The sequence below is a fragment of the Trichechus manatus genome, unplaced genomic scaffold, assembly GCF_000243295.1.
Source record: "Trichechus manatus latirostris isolate Lorelei unplaced genomic scaffold, TriManLat1.0 scaffold00019, whole genome shotgun sequence".
In the NCBI taxonomy this organism is placed as follows: Eukaryota; Metazoa; Chordata; class Mammalia; order Sirenia; family Trichechidae; genus Trichechus; species Trichechus manatus.
This window is the reverse complement of record NW_004443955.1, coordinates 13,595,101-13,612,610: the sequence shown is the minus strand read 5'-3', so window position 1 is coordinate 13,612,610 and position 17,510 is coordinate 13,595,101. Positions and strand designations below refer to the sequence as shown.

General features: G+C 38.6%; 1 protein-coding gene across 6 annotated transcripts in view; it reads left to right on the top strand.

The window, feature by feature from the left end:
• The window catches only part of MEF2A (myocyte enhancer factor 2A), a 220,036-nt gene extending 202,736 nt beyond the window's left edge, over nucleotides 1–17,300 (top strand). For 2 of the 6 annotated variants that reach the window (XM_023727873.1, XM_004372652.2), the window contains 3 exons: nucleotides 7,265–7,391; nucleotides 11,463–11,589; nucleotides 13,202–17,300. In XM_023727873.1, coding sequence (XP_023583641.1) covers nucleotides 7,265–7,391; nucleotides 11,463–11,589; nucleotides 13,202–13,571 — 624 coding nt within the window. In that variant the 3' untranslated portion in view covers nucleotides 13,572–17,300. The remainder of the gene's footprint in view (nucleotides 1–7,264; nucleotides 7,392–11,462; nucleotides 11,590–13,201) is intronic. The other 4 variants (XM_023727871.1, XM_004372651.3, XM_023727870.1 and 1 more) reach the window with 2 other exon arrangements.
• The last annotated feature ends 210 nt before the right edge of the window (nucleotides 17,301–17,510 follow it).

Here is a 17,510-nt window from a genome sequence, read left to right as displayed (position 1 = left end):
GGCAAATATGTTTCTCACGTGAGTATGGTTTAACAACTCTAAAACTACTTTGTGCACACACACCCCACACATGCACACACCAAATAAGTGAATATATTATAGATAAAAAGCTAGGTTTCTCATTGTTGGAGAAAGAAGTTACAGATAAGCAAGGGGAGGGCAGGGAGGCTAGAATGACCTCTGTGTGTCTGAGCTGTAGTTGGATATATCAGTATGAACTTATGCTATTGTTGTATTTTCAATATAAATATAGATGCAGAAATATACATGTGTATACATGAATTAGTATGTTGTTGTGTGCCATTGAATTGATTCCAACTCATAGCAACCCTGTAGGACAGAGTAGAATGCTCCATAGGGTTTCCTGGGCTGTAATCTTTACAGGAGCAGATCACTAGGTCTTTTCTCCCACAGAGTTGCTGGTGGATTCAAACTGCCGACCTTTTGGTTAGCAGCCAGGCACTTAACCATGTGCCACGAGAGCTCTATGAATTACTGTGCACACATATATTTCTTTACTCTGTCTGCTGAGAGGGCCTTGAAGTAGTGACACCCAGTAACAGTGAGCATACCTAGCACTCAGATCTTGGTTTCTAAATACCTTTCTTCAATAAAAGGAACCAGGGCTCCTTGTAGAAGTGGTTGATTTTAGAGCTCGTGCAGGAAAATACAAGATGAGCCAGAGGTGCCAGAGGATAAGGAAATGCAAAATGATAAGGAAGTGCAAAAGGTTATAGGAGTCAACCTTTCTCAAAAGCTCCCAACAGCCAAAAAAAAATTTAAATTTAATAAAAATAAAAAGTATCTGTGAGTCCATTACTGACAGAAATAAATGATTGAATATATAATTGAGAAAAAACAATTCTTTCTTAGAGAAGCATTCCAATTAATAAATGTAGAAAAAGTGAAATAGGAAGTCACCATTAGAACACCATAAAAACCAAACTCGTTGCCATCGAGTCGATTCTGACTCATAGTGACCTTATAGGACAGAATAGAACTGCCCCATAGGATTTCCAAGGAGCAGCTGGTGGATTTGAACTGCTGACCTTTTGGTTAGCAGCCGAGCTCTTAACCACTGGGCCACCAGGGCTCAGTAGTACAGTAATAATTGTTGTAGGCAAGATCAACAGATGAATGCCAAAATTAATGGGCAAAAGGTAAAGGAGAAACAAGATATTTGAATAGCCTCTAAATGTCTCCCCTGAAATATTTGTTGATTACAAAGGGAAAAAAAGTGATTTTGTAGTGAATAATTCTGAAAGACCAAGGTTAACATCACTGGTAATGGGACATAGAGGTGCCATGTGCCTTCTGATACAATGTGCTAAGAAGGTCACATTACCTTTGTGATACTCTTACGAAAATCCATATACCCTCTATCTAACCAGGAGAAAAATCAGACAAGTCGAGAAAAATCAGACAAGTCCACATTGGTGGACATTCTACGACTTACCTCATCAGTACTATTCAAAAGTGTCAAGGTCATAAAAGACAAGGAAAGACTGAGGAACTTTCACAGACCATAGGAGACTAAGGATACATGACAACTAAAAGCATTGTGGGATCCTTGATTAGATTCTGGAATAGACGGAAAGACTGATGAAACCAGTCTGGTTTAAAAAAAAGCTAAGATCTTTAGTTTTAATTAAGTGGTATTGTACCAGTGTTATTAGTTTTGACAATTGTACCATGGTTATTTGAGATGTTAACATTGGGGAAAGCTGGATGAGGGGTATGAGGGAGCTCTTTTTTTGAAGCTGCTCTCTAAATCTAAAGTTATAATAAAAAGTTAAAAATACATACATATATACATACATAACAAAGAAATATATATGCCCAAAAAAAGGAGCCAAGAAGAAAGTGGCATTTAGGTTGGGCATTTGGCTTACCTTTTAAGAAACTGGATGTGGGATACCTGCTATTATCTTTCAGAAATATAAACTACAAAAAGTTTCATATACAGTACAGATACACATTTGTAAGGATATTTAGTAAACTAAAATTAGCAACTTGTCAATATAATTATTTTTTAAGAGATCATGAAGTGTGGAAAACTCAATTTGCCATCTGAACTATTTATACTATTATCCTTGTAGGTTAAACTGAAAGCTGTATGTATTTCACCCACAGCATTTTATAGTACTTTGATGTGTATCTTGTAGTTGGAGATAGGTAAAGATATCTATAACAAAACAATTGAAGAGCATTTTACTGGCATTTGAAATAACAATTGTAGACGACTGTTAAGTAATTGGCCTCCCTTCCATTTTATACCATCCGTGTGCACATAAATCTGCTTCCACATTGGGGCTTTATGTATCAGTCATGCTTATAAAGACCGTTTTCACATACTGACAAAGAAATTTGACTTACATGAGTAAAATAAGAACAAACTAATTAACAGATTATTTCTAGCATATACATATTTTCTAAATGTTTAGGAGAAAAGGAACAAATGTGTTTAATTCATCTATTTTGGGTACATATCTTATTAGTTCATTTCTTCTTTAGTCTCATTTTCTTCGTATATGTGGTTTTCCTCCATTGAAGTTATTTTATTCATATGAAAACTATATTTGCAAATGATAAACATCGATAAACTATATTATTTAAAAGTGTTTTATTAACAAATGTTTAAGTTGCTGTTATTTCATAACACTGTGTTAACTACTGTGGGAGAAATAAGAAAACATAAAACAATTTCTGCCCACTAAGGAGCACAGAATCTAGTAGGAGTAAGAGGACATGTGTGACCAGGTGGGATAGAGATGAGAGGATTAAGATGTAAGTATAGTTATTTTTCTCCAGGTTCCAGGTATAAACTAATATTATGATTAGGGACCCTTTTAAATATTGTATCATCGGCATGGCTGTATGTCAGAGAGACCAGCATAAGAGCAGGCCATGTATTTGTGGGGGAGGGGGTGGCTTCAAATCCTGTACCTGGAGAATTTAAAACAATCTTTACAGTGTTTTAAAATCAATTACAAGTATAGGAACAAAGAGTAATTTATGTTTCTATTTGTTGCATATGTAATCATCTCTTTAGAGTTCCAGACAATTGAGTGTCCAAATTATGTTTTTCTAAAAAAAAATTTTGCTTGTGAGTTCCAACAGTCATAGTAACTCTCTTATCCCTCTCTTGTGCTGAGTGCAGTCGGAGGAAGAGGAATTGGAGTTGGTGAGTGTGGGTTTGTGCTTGAAGAGAGTTGATAGATTTAGAAAGTGCTAATTCTCTAAAATGTTTTTATCTAATCCATGTTCCCTTTGTTACACAGATTTTTTTTTAAAATTAATCACCTCTGAATGAATAACTAAAGCAATCTACTGGTACTACAGAATCTAGTTTTTCTGTTTATGATTGTGTGTGTTGACCCATTTTATTTGTTGGAGGGAACATTGGAATAGAGCCTTTAAAAACAAGAGCTGTCCATGAGCACAGGACACTTGTTAAAGCTTTTTTAAAGAAAAGATACAATATACCTTATATAGTTCCCCAACTTATTAAAATATTTTTAGAAAATGACTTCACCCTCAAAGTTCCTCAGATTGTAGCACATAGTCTTGTGTTATTTTCTTTCTTTCAAAAAGATTACATCATTTTTGGTGAGGTCACCTTTTTCAGAGTTGGAATTGTTTCAGCCTGCATCAGAAGATCTGAACCACAAGGGGATTCCCTGTTTACTAAGGAATGTCTATAGTTGAAAATACACAAACTTAACTTTTTTCTATGAGAATATATTCTGTTCTTAAAAGCAACTATTACCTTCCCCCACCCCACCCCACCCCTCAAAAAAAATAAGTGGTTTATATTGGCTTTGCCTTTAGAAAATAAATTTGATGAAAATAACTTGCAGTTGATCTGTTTCTTCTTTGGGAACTAAAACCCACACCTCACAGAAGTAATCATATGAATTCAGAATCAGCTGCTACTTTTATGTCTTTAATTTTAAAGAAATTAAAACTTGAAATTGTTCTGTCTTTAGCTTAGACCAGGTTCAGATTGCATGAAAACGTGGGGGAAAGGCATCTGTTGGTTTTACTTACACTGGATTATTACATGTTTATGCATGCCGGTGTGCTTTGCACAGTTTGTTTTCTTTCAAATAAGGTTGTCTGTGCTCTGTCCTTAAAATAAGAGATCGTTCCTTATTTAGCTTCATGATTGCTCTCAATTTTGGCTGTGGTTTTGTTTTAACAGAAATAATACTAGTCAGCTGTGAATGTGGTATTGGATTATAATATGTGCAGATTTGGAATATCTTTTGGTGAAATACTTAATGATACAGTAATGGTTAGCAAATGGAAGTTTATAATTCAAGCTAAAATAATTCATCCTAGGTTAGACCTCACTATTTTATGCTTAGGAGGTGCAGTGGTTAAAGCGATTGACTGCTAACAGAAAGATTGGTGGTTCGAAACCACCAGCAGCTCCTTGGAAGAAAGATGTGGCAATCTCCTTCTGTAGTAGAGATTTACAGCCTTGGAAACACTGTGGGGTCGCTCTCAGTCGGAATCAACTCTATGGCAGTGGTTTATTTATGTTTAAATTGACAGGAATGCTTCTCTGTGAATTATCTGGCAACGTGTTGCCCTCTAGTGGTTCTGAAAGTCACTTGCTCTTGTAGAACTCTGCCGTTGACATTAGAAGCTTTGATGGGTACAACCAATGTATTGGAGTCTCACCGTTACCCTCTCTTTGAGGTCATGCCAGGAGATTGCCATCGAGATGAAGCCATGGTGTGGATGTTCTTTCACCTGGTATTTGATGTTTGAAGTACCATTAACCAAATATGAAAGGACAAATTAAATCCAATAAATGCCTATCTGAAAAAATCGTTACAATTAGTAACTCAGTGCTGAGACTGAAATGTGTTCTCAGTTATCATATGCTGACTTTCCACATTCCTTAAAGTACCCTCAATTATAAAATCTCAAAGATAAATTTATAAGTCTTTGAAGACTATAAAATCTAGAAATCATAAAAATAAATATTTATAACTAAGAAACATACATGACTTAAAATTATAAACAGCCATTCATATTCTTTAAAATTTCATCTAAGAGAATTCAAACTGTAAAACTTAAATAAATTAAAAATGCAGAGCTTTATATGTCAGAACCAATATATAACCAGAAACACAATCTGTTAGAAAGTTGTTCAGATTGGTTTGAGCCCTAAAATATAATCATGGATGACTCAGATCCAGAACAAGGAAGGAGAGTGCCCTGGAGCCTGCCTTAAAGACTCTTCTGGAGAAAACTAAGCTGCAGGTTCCTTAGCGTCCTTGCAATTCTAGAACAATTTTCCTTCTTGACAACTCCAGTGGACTGGCTATGAATGAGAAAGGATAAATTTATTCTTTTTTTTCTTACCAGTTTTGTAGAGCAAAATTTTGGAGCGGGGGGGGGGGGGTTCCTGGGACAGTAATTTTAAGGATACTGTCTTACATTTTTGGAGCCCTGGTGGCACAGTGGTTAAGTGCTACGCCTGCTAACCACAAGGTCAGCAGTTCGAATCCAGCAGCTGCTCCTTGGAAATCCTATGGGGCAGTTCTACTCTGTCCTATAGGGTTGCCATGACTCGGAATTGACTTGACGGCATCTGGTATATCTTACATTTGTTTAGTACTTCAGTTAACAAAGCACTTCCAAACGTATCACATCATTTGATTCTCACGGTAGCACTGTGAGGCAGGCAGGACACTGTACAAACGAAGATGATAGGGAATGATAGGAAGAGGTGAGTGAATCTTGGACAGAAACTCAGGCAGTGTCTCCACATACTACACTGTCTAACATCATCTAACTTAAACTGAAGAGAAAATACAAACTAAAAAGAAAGAAACAGATCTGGATCGTCCTTCAAGTGATCTCTTTTTCACATCGCTAGATCTAGCCAGAGGCTTTCATCTGACATTCCCTCCAAAAGTGGTGATAAATAAGAACTAGTTCTTTATAAGAAATCTCAAGGGTACTGAATTATACTTTTATTGATACAGCTTATGCCCCCAAAATCATTTATCAGACTATAACTTCTTCATTTAGGAAAAAATAAAAATAAAAAAAATAGTGGACACTTGTGCACTAACCACATGGAATCTGTTCGGTTCCTCTGAGCCTCAGTTTTGAAAAATGTTACCAGTGACACAGTGAGAAACTGGTTCTCTCATACCCTTACTCATAGAGGACGATGACTGTCTTAAACTGAGTTGACTGTTCAATAAAGTTGGGTTTTTTTCATTCATTCCCATTGTAGATAGGATACCGTGTAGATCCAACCAATCAGCAAGCATTTATTATTGCTCCATTCACAACTCTGTACTCAAAAGTAATTTATTTAAAAGCTGTCTACTCAATACCTTTACTTTCAAAAGAATTGGGAGTGTAGAGGGAGACATAGCTGACGTTGCTGTCAAAAAATAGGTCGGGATAAGAGGGAAGGAGTCCAAGAAATAAGAATACAAGATGCACTTCAATAAGCCAGGACTTAAAAAACCATGATAACATGTAAGTGTTGCAAATAAACATAGTTTGATTCCTATACAAGCAGTCTCCAGGTTACAAATGAGGATCTGTTCCTAACTGTGTCTTTTAAGTTGAATTTGTAGGTAAGTCAGAACAGGTACATACACTTCTTATTTATACTTACTTTGGTACAAGAAAAGGCTCTGGGCTTTTCAGTGATTTAAAAAGTGCATGTGCGGCAAGTGAAGGTGATTGTGATGAAGAATTTGTTGCCAGTATGAGTTGGTTCAGTCATTTCAAAGTTAGGGCAAATGTACATCACATTAAAGGGCAAGTACAGTAAGCCGGGGACTTACTGTACTCATGGACTTATTATCCCAAATGTACAAACGATCTTCGCTATCATCAGGTATTTAGAACCTACACACATTTTATTGAGGGTGGCCTGGCAGTGTTTGTAATGGCATCAGATCTCATTTAGGCTCACATATAAATGTGTTATCACCCATAATGTATGTTTCTGTTGTAAGGCCATGTCTATGACATTAATAAACCCTCTATGAAAAAAGAAAATGAATAATTAATATAAAAATATGTCCCATTTAGTGTTCTTATTTAATTAGTATATTTTAGTATATAATAAGATTTTCACATCATCACTTTTTCGGGAAATACAACATTCACGTTATAAAACTGTGAAAAATGTCACTTTTAAATTGAATGTTATTTTTGAAGTATTAAGTCTAAACATAAAAATACTCACATAATAAACACTTTTTCTAATCTCTCACAGAATACACAGAGGATAAGCAGTTCTCAAGCCACTCAACCTCTTGCTACTCCAGTGGTGTCTGTGACAACCCCAAGCTTGCCTCCACAGGGACTTGTGTACTCAGCAATGCCTACTGCCTACAACACTGGTGAGCCTGCTCTGTTGCCTTTCATGTGTTTTATTTCTCTCCCGTGATCAGTGTGCCCTCTTGTGATTTTTGAAAAGTGTATTTATTTAAATAAATTACCAGTTTTTTTCAGATTCACATTTGAGTATATTAAAAAAACATATGCTAGACTTGAAAAAATTGCTAGTATTAATAGTACAATGAATTAAATAAGTTATTTCTATTCTGAGCTTCAAACCAGTTTATTCGGGTTCAAACCCCTGCTGAGAATTTGCATTTCTAACAAGTTCCCCAGACAGTGCTAATGCTGCTGGTTAGTGACCAATTCTGAGAACCACTAGGGAAGCAGTTGTTCTCAGAATTTATTTTACATAAGCATCACCTGAGGATCTTGTTAAAATGTAAATTCTGATTCAGTATATCTGAGGTGGAAATGCAAATTCTTAGCAGGGGTTCCAACCAGTTCTGAACCTGTTTCTGTTTCTCTAACATGAACCTTCACTTCCCCTGACAATAAAACAAGTAGCTATTATCAAAATTGTGGCGTTCATTAAACCCAGGAGGCTAATAGCCTATTACTCAGTATTTTCTGTGTAGTTTCTTATTACACGGTATCTCACTCCTCCAGGCTTTTCAAATAGAGTGTTTTCCTTTATGCAGTGTTAACCTGCTTTGGGAAAGAACATGAGTCTCTGGAACTCAGCACTTGGGGTGTGGTGGGTGTAGAGCTGTGTTGGGCGGGTTGTGTTTTCCTCCAGGTAATGAGTAGTTTGCTTCGTTTGTGCCTGAGGAGCAGAAACACAAGGACCTCAGCCGCCCCTCCTCAGAGCCAGTCACTCTTCACCCCTGATGTTTAGACTTTATCTTAAGATACCCTAACTGGGCGGTATATGTGGGAAGTTTAAAAATGCTACAGTGTCTGGAGGGGTGCTTTAGCCAAATGGGCTATGTGGAGAACCTTCTGCGCAGTGAGTTTCATTTCTCTTTGCCACTTTAAGAAGTGGCAGAAAATGCATGTGTTCACATGTTCTCTCTAGCGGAGCCAAACACTTGATGCTTCGGAGGAAGAAGGAAATAGTTAAACTATACCTTGTCCATTGCTCTGAGACTGTAATGCAGGGAATTTCTACAGGGAAGGTACTCTTTGTGATTCTTACAAGTAGACTCTGATAAAGATCATCACATTTTAGACTTGGGGCAAATGCTTCAGCTGTTTAGCTGCTATTGGGAGCTAACAGAGAAGTACAGAGCAATTGATAAAAAACATTCAATTTTGCTTTAATTATTTTAAAACGAACAATTTTGAAAGATTTTGTTTCAAGTGAAAATAAAAGAAAAAGAAAGCGTCTTAGGAAATGTACACTACCATTTCTAACACTCAAAATAAAATAGCTAAATCCACCAACAGCAGACTAGCCTAGCTAGGGTCTGTGAATTGTAGTCTGGTATTTGTGTCCTACACACAGCAAGGTTCCGGAGTAAAGCCATTGATTATGCATTCGTAGGATATTCTCTTTCAATGTACCGATTACCTGTTATACGTGCGACACCATCTTTTCTCCCAAGTTTATTCTGCCTAAGGAGATGGGACATACCTAAGTTGCTAACCATGGAGAGGAAGTCCTGCGTGGTTAAGTTACCCATTTATACTCTGAGACCTGAGAAGGTAGGAACAGAGAGAGATCTGTGGGCTAGAATATTCAGAGGCGTATTGGCTGAGAAGATGTAGCTTGAACTGAATGTTGAAGTTAGATTACAGCTTACTGAGCATTTCATTACAAGGTTTTCAGCATACTTAAAAATTCCGTGATAGTGGTTTTTAGAAATGCCATTGGATTAGAAAGAACTTATTTTTACAAGTTCAGAGGAATTACCAAAACCTGTAAAACTGGAGTCAGGTTTTCTCAAAACCATCAGGTGTTTAGCTTCAGTCTCATTTCATCTTTTGACTGGCTTTGTCTTTGCTCTCTTTTTGCAGCATCTATTCTGTTTGATTTACTATATTACCTTTAACTTGCTTATCTATTTGCATTTTCTCAACACTTGTAGAAAGTCTATCTTTTATCTTTCTTTAGTATCATACCTGCCTTCCTGTACATATTTAGTGTCAAACACATACCAAACAGTTAATAAAGGAATGAATAAATGAGCAGTGTTTCAAAAAGTAAAACAGTTATGTGCTAAAATATCCTATAGGCACCTCTTCCTGCCCATCAGTAAGATTGCTGCCAGCTTCACAAGTGTGTGCATGCAGTCATCAGCAAATATTGGTGGAACACCTGCTGTGTGGCAGGTACCATGCCAGGCGCTGGAAGCACAAGAGTGCATAGTTAACAGTGGATCATAGGGAAGAAAAGCATAAGAGAAATGGTCTAGGAATAATTTATTGCAATTGTGTTAAGGGCTGTATTTAAGTTTACTCCTAAAGAGGTGTGCATGACTTAGCTAGGCAAAGTAGGAGAGTGTTCCTGGCAGAGGCGAATACCATGTGCAACGGCTAGGAGACAGAAGGAGCATGGCTGTCTTTAGGAACTGAAAGAAAGCCAGTGTGGCTGGAGGTACAGCAGAGGGCAGGGGCGGTTAGAGTTGAGACTAGAGAGGTAAGTAGGGGTTTAATAGCCCGTGTTGAGGATTTTGGACTTTATCTTGAGAGCATTGGGAGGCCATAAAAAGTTTTAAACAAAGGAATGTCATGATCATCTTTGTCATTTTGAAAACATCACTTTGGCTGCAGTATACATTGGGGCAAGGAGGCCACAGAAGAGGCTATTATAGTGATCCAAGTAATGGCGCCAGTGGGTGCACTGAGTGGTGGCAGTAGAGATGGGGAGTTGTGGCAGACTTGCGAGACAGTCGAAAGATTGACCAGACGTGCTGGTTGGTTGTGGGAGTAAGAGAGAAGAACCAAGGATAACCCCACAGGTTTTCAGCCTAAGCATCTGGGTGAGCGTTGGTGCCATCTACTAAGGTTGGGGATATTTAAGGAGGAACAGGTTTGCAGGAGAAGATGAGTCCATTTTGGAGCATCTCAAATTTGAGTTGTTTGGAGAGACATCCAAGTAGGCAGTTGGATATAAGGACCTAGAGGTCAGAAGTGCCCTGGGGGAGCGGGGGCACTGTAAGAGGCATCAGTGCAGTGGACCTCTCTGCCTCTAGCCTCCGTGGAATGGTGGAGGCTATCTTTGAGCATCGAGAATGAGAAAAGTATAGAGTCAGAACAGAATCCTGAGCACCAGCTATGCTGTTTCAACTCAATTCCTTTTTTTAAAAAATGTTTATTCACTAGGCAGACCAATTTCTTTAAACGCCTCTCTTGAGACAAGAGAAAGAAGTTAAAAGTAGAATTTTTGCCACCTCTGTTTAGAACTAAACAGAAAAGACAGGTGTTAATGATGAGTTGAGAATAGGTCTACATGTGAATGAGAACTAATGTCTTAAGTCTTGGTCAAAGTGATTATGACTGAAGCGTTCATGTATAAAATGAGCTATATTTTGCTCTAGTAGCACATAAAGCTCTTTAATGAACTTGAAAGTATTTTGCAGTCAGTAAGGAACTGTGATAGCACCAGTACTTTAAACAAATGCAGTTAACTATTTGTGTGATAATGCACTTGATGTTGCTAAGCTTGGCGTTTCATGAGAAGCGGTACTGTGTCTTTCTGGTTCCCCCTGTACCTCGAGAATATAAGTCTTCCGGATCCAGGTTCAGTCCGAGTGAGCCGGAGCATTTCTCTTTCTTCAGAAGGGCAGTGCCATGGGCGTATTTATTTAAAACAACAGGGGTGTAGGAACACACTCAACTTTTGTGAAGTGATAAACTGCAAACGTTTATTACAAACCCGAGTTTTGTTGTATTTAAACAATCTCAGACAACTAAATGTAGCTAGAGCCTTTAAACTTACAAAAAGAAATTTTTTTGTGGGGTTTACACACATAAGTGTGTTGTTTTGTGTTATGTAGTACCTAGCTTCTCTCAACCAAGAAACTTCTAAAGCTACTACTGTTTGAAGAACAGGTTTTGCTTGGGCGTTTGTAGAATAACCTGAGTACTTTTCATCATACACAAAAGCAGTATTTTCTTCCCTTTTTTAGATTATTCACTGACTAGTGCGGACCTGTCGGCCCTGCAGGGTTTCAGCTCCCCAGGAATGCTGTCTTTGGGACAGGTGTCGGCCTGGCAGCAGCACCATTTAGGACAAGCAGCCCTCAGCTCTCTTGTGTGAGTAACTAGAAAAATTTCCCCAAATCTTTACTCCCAGCCCACCGTACTCTCTTTTCGTAATAGTTAGTCTTTTGCTCTGTTGACTTTCATGTCAATAATCCTGCAGTGATTCTTTTTTAGTTGGACACAAGTGTTCAGAGAAAATATTTTCTTTTCATGGCTGTAGATACTAGCTCGGATACTGAACAAACTAGGCACTGCTTGAAGGGACTCAGGGAGCAAGGCGTTTCTCATATGGACACACCAAGGTAGAGAGACCCTGTTAGTACTCTAAGGGGGCATCAAGGCACGGATGCCACCCATATGCACTCCATCTTCTACCTACTGATCAGTGATTGACAACCCATCTACTCCCACCCCTACCTCCCAACGCCTGTCTGTGACTCCACTGTTTGAAGAAAGGCAGCTTGAAGGTATGCAGGCCCACCTACCACCCTTCCCTGTTTTTGCTTGGTGAATATCTGTGGACAAGGAGAGCAGGAAAATGAGCTGTGCCCTTTGCTTTCTCCCTGGATTGTAGGGGAGGAGAAGTGGGGAGTACCTTTTGTGTGGATCAGACTACACAGAGTTCATTTCACTGGCCCAGCCCATTGCATACACCGCACCTCACCAAGAAGGGTTCACAAAGAGAACATTCCTTTGAGCAGGGTGTAGGGGTATCAACGAGAGGATTACAGTGGTACTCGGGTGAGACCAGATACCCCTGAGCAGAAAGGAGAAGGGGTAGTGTCACGGTAGACCCATGGAGCACGTGGAGGAGAGCGTCCCAGAAGAGGGGGCAGCAGAGCAGACCCAGCAGTTTGCGTGTGGGCTGGCTCCTTTGCCCCTGCTCAGGACAGTAGGGGCGCCCTAGCTTCCTGCCCTGAAAGTGCCCAGAGAGCCCTAGCTCAGCAAACCCCTTTCCTCCCATATTCAGAAATAGCTCTAGGTGCACAGTGTTAGCAGTAGTTCTCGGGAATTGTGTCAGGGAAGTTTCTTTGCCCACACAGGTGTTTGTCCCTCAGGCCTATACTAAGCATCCTAAATGCACACACTAAAAGTAGTCCTGGAAAAAGCAGTGAAAATGGCTTGGCTTGAAGCTCAGAGCTGGGGAAAAGCCTGTACACTCCTACTGTACCACTCTGAGCAAGTCACTTAGCCTTTCTGCGACTGTTTCTTCATTTGGAAAATAAGAATGACGTGACTGCCTTCTTAGAGTTGTAAGGGTCGCTGAGACGCTGTGCCTGTCGTAGTGCGCAGAGCTGAGAAGATGCCAAGGAAGAGAAGAGCAGGAACCAGAGTCCAAGTCGCCATCTCACTCCCCTCCCTTTTTGGTCCACGCACAGCGTTAGCTACTGACACTGTTTTTCAGCTACACAGGTATCAGAGTTGTGGGCTCATAGAACCAGTAACTAAAGGGCTCAGCTGTATGGTTTTCTTCCTCCCAGGGAGAGGCAATTTCTTTTTGTGCCAAGCACTGAAGGAAACAACCAAAACCAGTCTTTGGAAATTCCGACAGGATCTCAGACATGGGACTATTTTCAGTCGGGCTGTGTCTGTAATATCATTCCAATTATACAGATGCACTCACAACCATCTAACCTCTCTCTGTCTGTCTCTTTCCCTACAGTGCTGGAGGGCAGTTATCTCAGGGTTCAAATTTATCCATTAATACCAACCAAAACATCAACATTAAGTCAGAACCAATTTCACCTCCCCGGGATCGAATGACCCCATCAGGCTTCCAGCAGCAGCAGCAGCAGCAGCAGCAGCAGCCGCCGCCACAGCCGCCCCTGCAGCCCCAGCCCCAGCCCCGGCAGGAAATGGGGCGTTCCCCTGTGGACAGCCTGAGCAGCTCTAGTAGCTCCTACGATGGCAGTGACCGGGAGGATCCGCGGGGCGACTTCCATTCTCCAGTTGTGCTGGGCCGACCCCCAAACACTGAGGACAGAGAAAGCCCTTCTGTGAAGCGGATGCGGATGGACGCGTGGGTTACTTAAGGCTTCCAGGGCTGGCGTTCGTGTTGCTGCAGTGAACTGCCCTACATATCTAAATCGCTCAATAAGGACATGAGTTAAGTATATTTATATGTACATACATACATATATATCCCTTTACATATATATGTATGTGGGTGTGAGTGTGTGTGTATGTGTGGGTGTGTATTGCAGACACAGAACCAGGCACTTACCTGCAAACTCCCTGTAGATCTGCAGATGTACGTCCCATGGCAAACAGCACCCTGTAGGTGGAGGTCTAGTCTGGCACTTCCTTGGACTACTTGTTTCGTAAGATAACCAGTTTTTGCAAAGAAATGTGTACCCATATGTAGTTGTCCCACACTAGCTTGCAGAAACCTAGAGGGCCCCTACTTGTTTTATTTAACTGTGCAGTGACTGTAGTACTTAAAAATGCTTTGTAGAACAGAGCAGTAGAAAAGCAGGAACCAAGAAAGCAATACTGTACATAAAATGTCATTTATATTAATTACCCAACCTGGCATGGGTCTCTATTGCAAAGAGGTGCATGGGAAAGGGCTGTTGATATTTAAAAAAACAAAAAAAAGTCCCACACATAACTGTTTTGCACGTGCAAAAATGTATTGGGTCAAAGAAGTGATCTTTAGCTAATAAAACGGAGAGAGAATAGAAAACACGCATGAGATATTCAGAAAATACTAGCCTAGAAATATAGAGCATTAACAAAATAAAACTAATATATTAAGTTATAATTGGAATACATCAGAAGTTTCTTTTTACATTCATATCTTAAAAATTAAACTGATTTTAGCTCATGTATATTTTATATGAAAGAAGACACCCTTATGAATTGATGATTATATATAAAATTATATTCACTACGTTTGAACACATTCTGCTATGAATTATTTATATAAGCCAAAGCTGTATGTTGTACTTTTTTTTTTCTCTTTTTTTCTTTTTTTTAAGGAAGAATAGCTTTATCTTGTTGTTTTAACTTTTTAGTTTTATTTGAGGAGGGGGAAAAGAATTAAAATATCTCGCAAGCAGAACCTTGGAAAAAAAAAGCCATGAACACTTGTTATTCTATATGTAAATTAAAAGTTGAGCCAAACTCTTTGTGTATATAGCATCTTAAATATATTATCACCTTTGATGTAAGTACCTATGTATTGTATGGTCACCAGATTAAAAAGTATATTTTTGTGGATTGCCACCAATTTGGGGGGAAAAGTCGAGGTCCTTATTAAGTAGAGTACTCACTGTTTAATATTTACTATTTTGTTAAATATACTGTACTTTGGATTTTAATTATTAGCCCAGTTTTTTCAGAGGATTGTATAAAGGGGTTTCTCCCCTCACTGGTGGTGAATGTGTGATGTTACATTGTAATCTTTGTGCTGTATGGGTTGAGCATCATTATATATTTTATATATATGTACATAAATAGCAAAGTGGCAAAAAAAATGGTGTTTAAATTCATCCTGCATAAATATAAAATGTGTTGTAACAGATTTTATAAGGCATTATTTAAAAATTTGCCTTTCGTGAGGAAAAACTATAGTAGAAAAAGCTGACCTAATTTAACTAATATTAGAGGAAATGACAAAATATTAGATGAGCACAAAGGTTTTATAAGTGGTAAATGATTAGGAAAAGCATTAATGGGGGAAGGGTTTCTTTTTTCCCTTGACCCTCTGAAAACAGAACAGTGCCGCTGGTTACAGTATGCCGGCACCGCTGATGATTCTGTGCATTGAAATGACACTTCTGGTGTGGGCGGAGAAATTCTCTCACGATGCAGATCCTTGTCATGGTTCTTGCCAACCTGACTGAAATTAGTGGAGCCGTATTGTTATAGGAAGGCAATGAATTGGTAACAGCTAGTTCCTCAGTTAACTGGGCTTGTGCCATGAACAAAAATTCAGAGTCCTGTATATCTTTTATCATAGCTTTTAAATACTCCTTTTCCTGAGAAACTCAAAATAAGAGTTTAAAAATCGCTATTTTATATTTTAAACTGAATATTGAGCAGCTACCTATAATTTTTACTTATATTTTGCTTTTCCCCCTAAATTATGTTCCTTTTGACATTTTCCTCATATGCTACTTGCTACAAACCATCAGCCATATTTCCTGACTGACACATAGGTATTAGGTACAGGGTATACCTGCAGCAGTCACAGGATACAAAATGGAGATTTTATTTTCATGGCAATTTGGGTAGTAAATTTTGATAGAAGCCAAAAAGGGGAGGGTAATATACTCTCTGTCTTCTCTTTGTTATAGACATTTGGCTCTTATTCAGAAAGGATTCATTTTCCTTTAAAATGTATGTATTTTACTGAACTACTTACAGGCACATTTTGTCATAAGGTCACGCCTAATTGAAACCAGACAGTCTCCCAACACTGAATTTCCAAGATAATCCTTACCACTTTGTAAACCATTTATAGCTTTGAAAGTGTTAAGTGATTCTTTCGTTTATGCATGTTCATGAACTTCTGCTGTACATTGGAATAGGAGTTAACACATTCACATTTACTGTCTATTTTCTTGTGTGCCTTATGAGATGGCTTTTCTGACTATATCTCAATAGTCTTTCTTTCTATGCAGGTTTATAATCAGTACAACTACTGTTTTCTAAAATAATATTACACAAGGCTCGGAGTTTGTATTTAAATTACACTGACCAAGTAACCATTTATTCCGTTTTCAGGAACTGATTATTTGACTGTTAACCTTTTCCCCATATGCCCAATGTGATTTGGAGCATGTGGACTTGACAGAGACATCCTTCACCAAACACCCATGTACGAACACATACACGTCTCTTGGTGGAAACCAATTTAGAGTGGCGAACACACTAATGGTGTTACTTTAGAACCTACTTTTCTTACCCTTTTAGATTCATATGTTTTGTATAAGACACCATTACAAGAAAATTTTATCCCTTCAGATGAAATATTTTATTACTAAAAAACAAAAACAAAAAAAGTTTAGAATAAATTGCACTGGTTCAAGTACAGTTTCCAGCAGCTGTACTTCTTCAGCACTCTAACTGGTGTTAACATTCAAAGTGAGAGCATCATTGTATGTAGACAAATGGTCCCAACCAAAACTGCATCTTTTGAGCCCTAATTATGTCCATTGTGTTACATGCTAAATCAGGGGTTTGTTCAGAAAGAACAATATATGTTTTACCATTTCCTTTAACTATAAGGACAACTAATAATGCATTAACATAGTTTCTGTATTAACCATCATGCGCACAAGAAATACATAGTAAATAAGGAACCTGAAAACTCCTGGCATCGGGTCATGAGAAGCTAGATGATTAGAATGTGAAAAATATTTTACAAATGTAAAACTTTTATTTCTCTGTAGAACCTTTCTTCACTTTGCTGTGCAAGAAGACACTGCTTTGCTATATTTAAAATGGCTTTTTTAAAAGAGATTTATGTATTTGGTAAATGTTTGTAGTCAACAGTTCACACAAGAAGCTGTACACGGTTTGATCAAGTAAAACCGTTTGGCGGCACAAGCTGGACTTTGTTGCCATCCTTGAGATGAACCTTTTAAGAAAAATAAGTTAATCTCAATTTTTCCCTGAATGTGTTGTTTTTTCTTCATTATACAATAAATATTATAGTGAACTTTTTATCAAATGGTTAAGAAAATGCTAGAGGTTGTTGTAAACTATTTGTATCCTGCACTCACTACAGTAAAGACGGACTGGCTTTTACTGTGTACTCCAGACTCTGTCATGTTTGCCTGAGGAGACTTTCTCCGGGGAGAACAGAACTCCAGAAAGGGCTGTTTTTGGCACCAGTCATGTCCTTTCCCCATTCCCTTCTCCATTCCCCTCACGAAAGCTGCTTCCCACCTGCAGATCCTGTTTACTGATTTTGAGACTTGCGTAAGGAAACTTCTGGTGCCCAACCACCCCAGCATATCAAT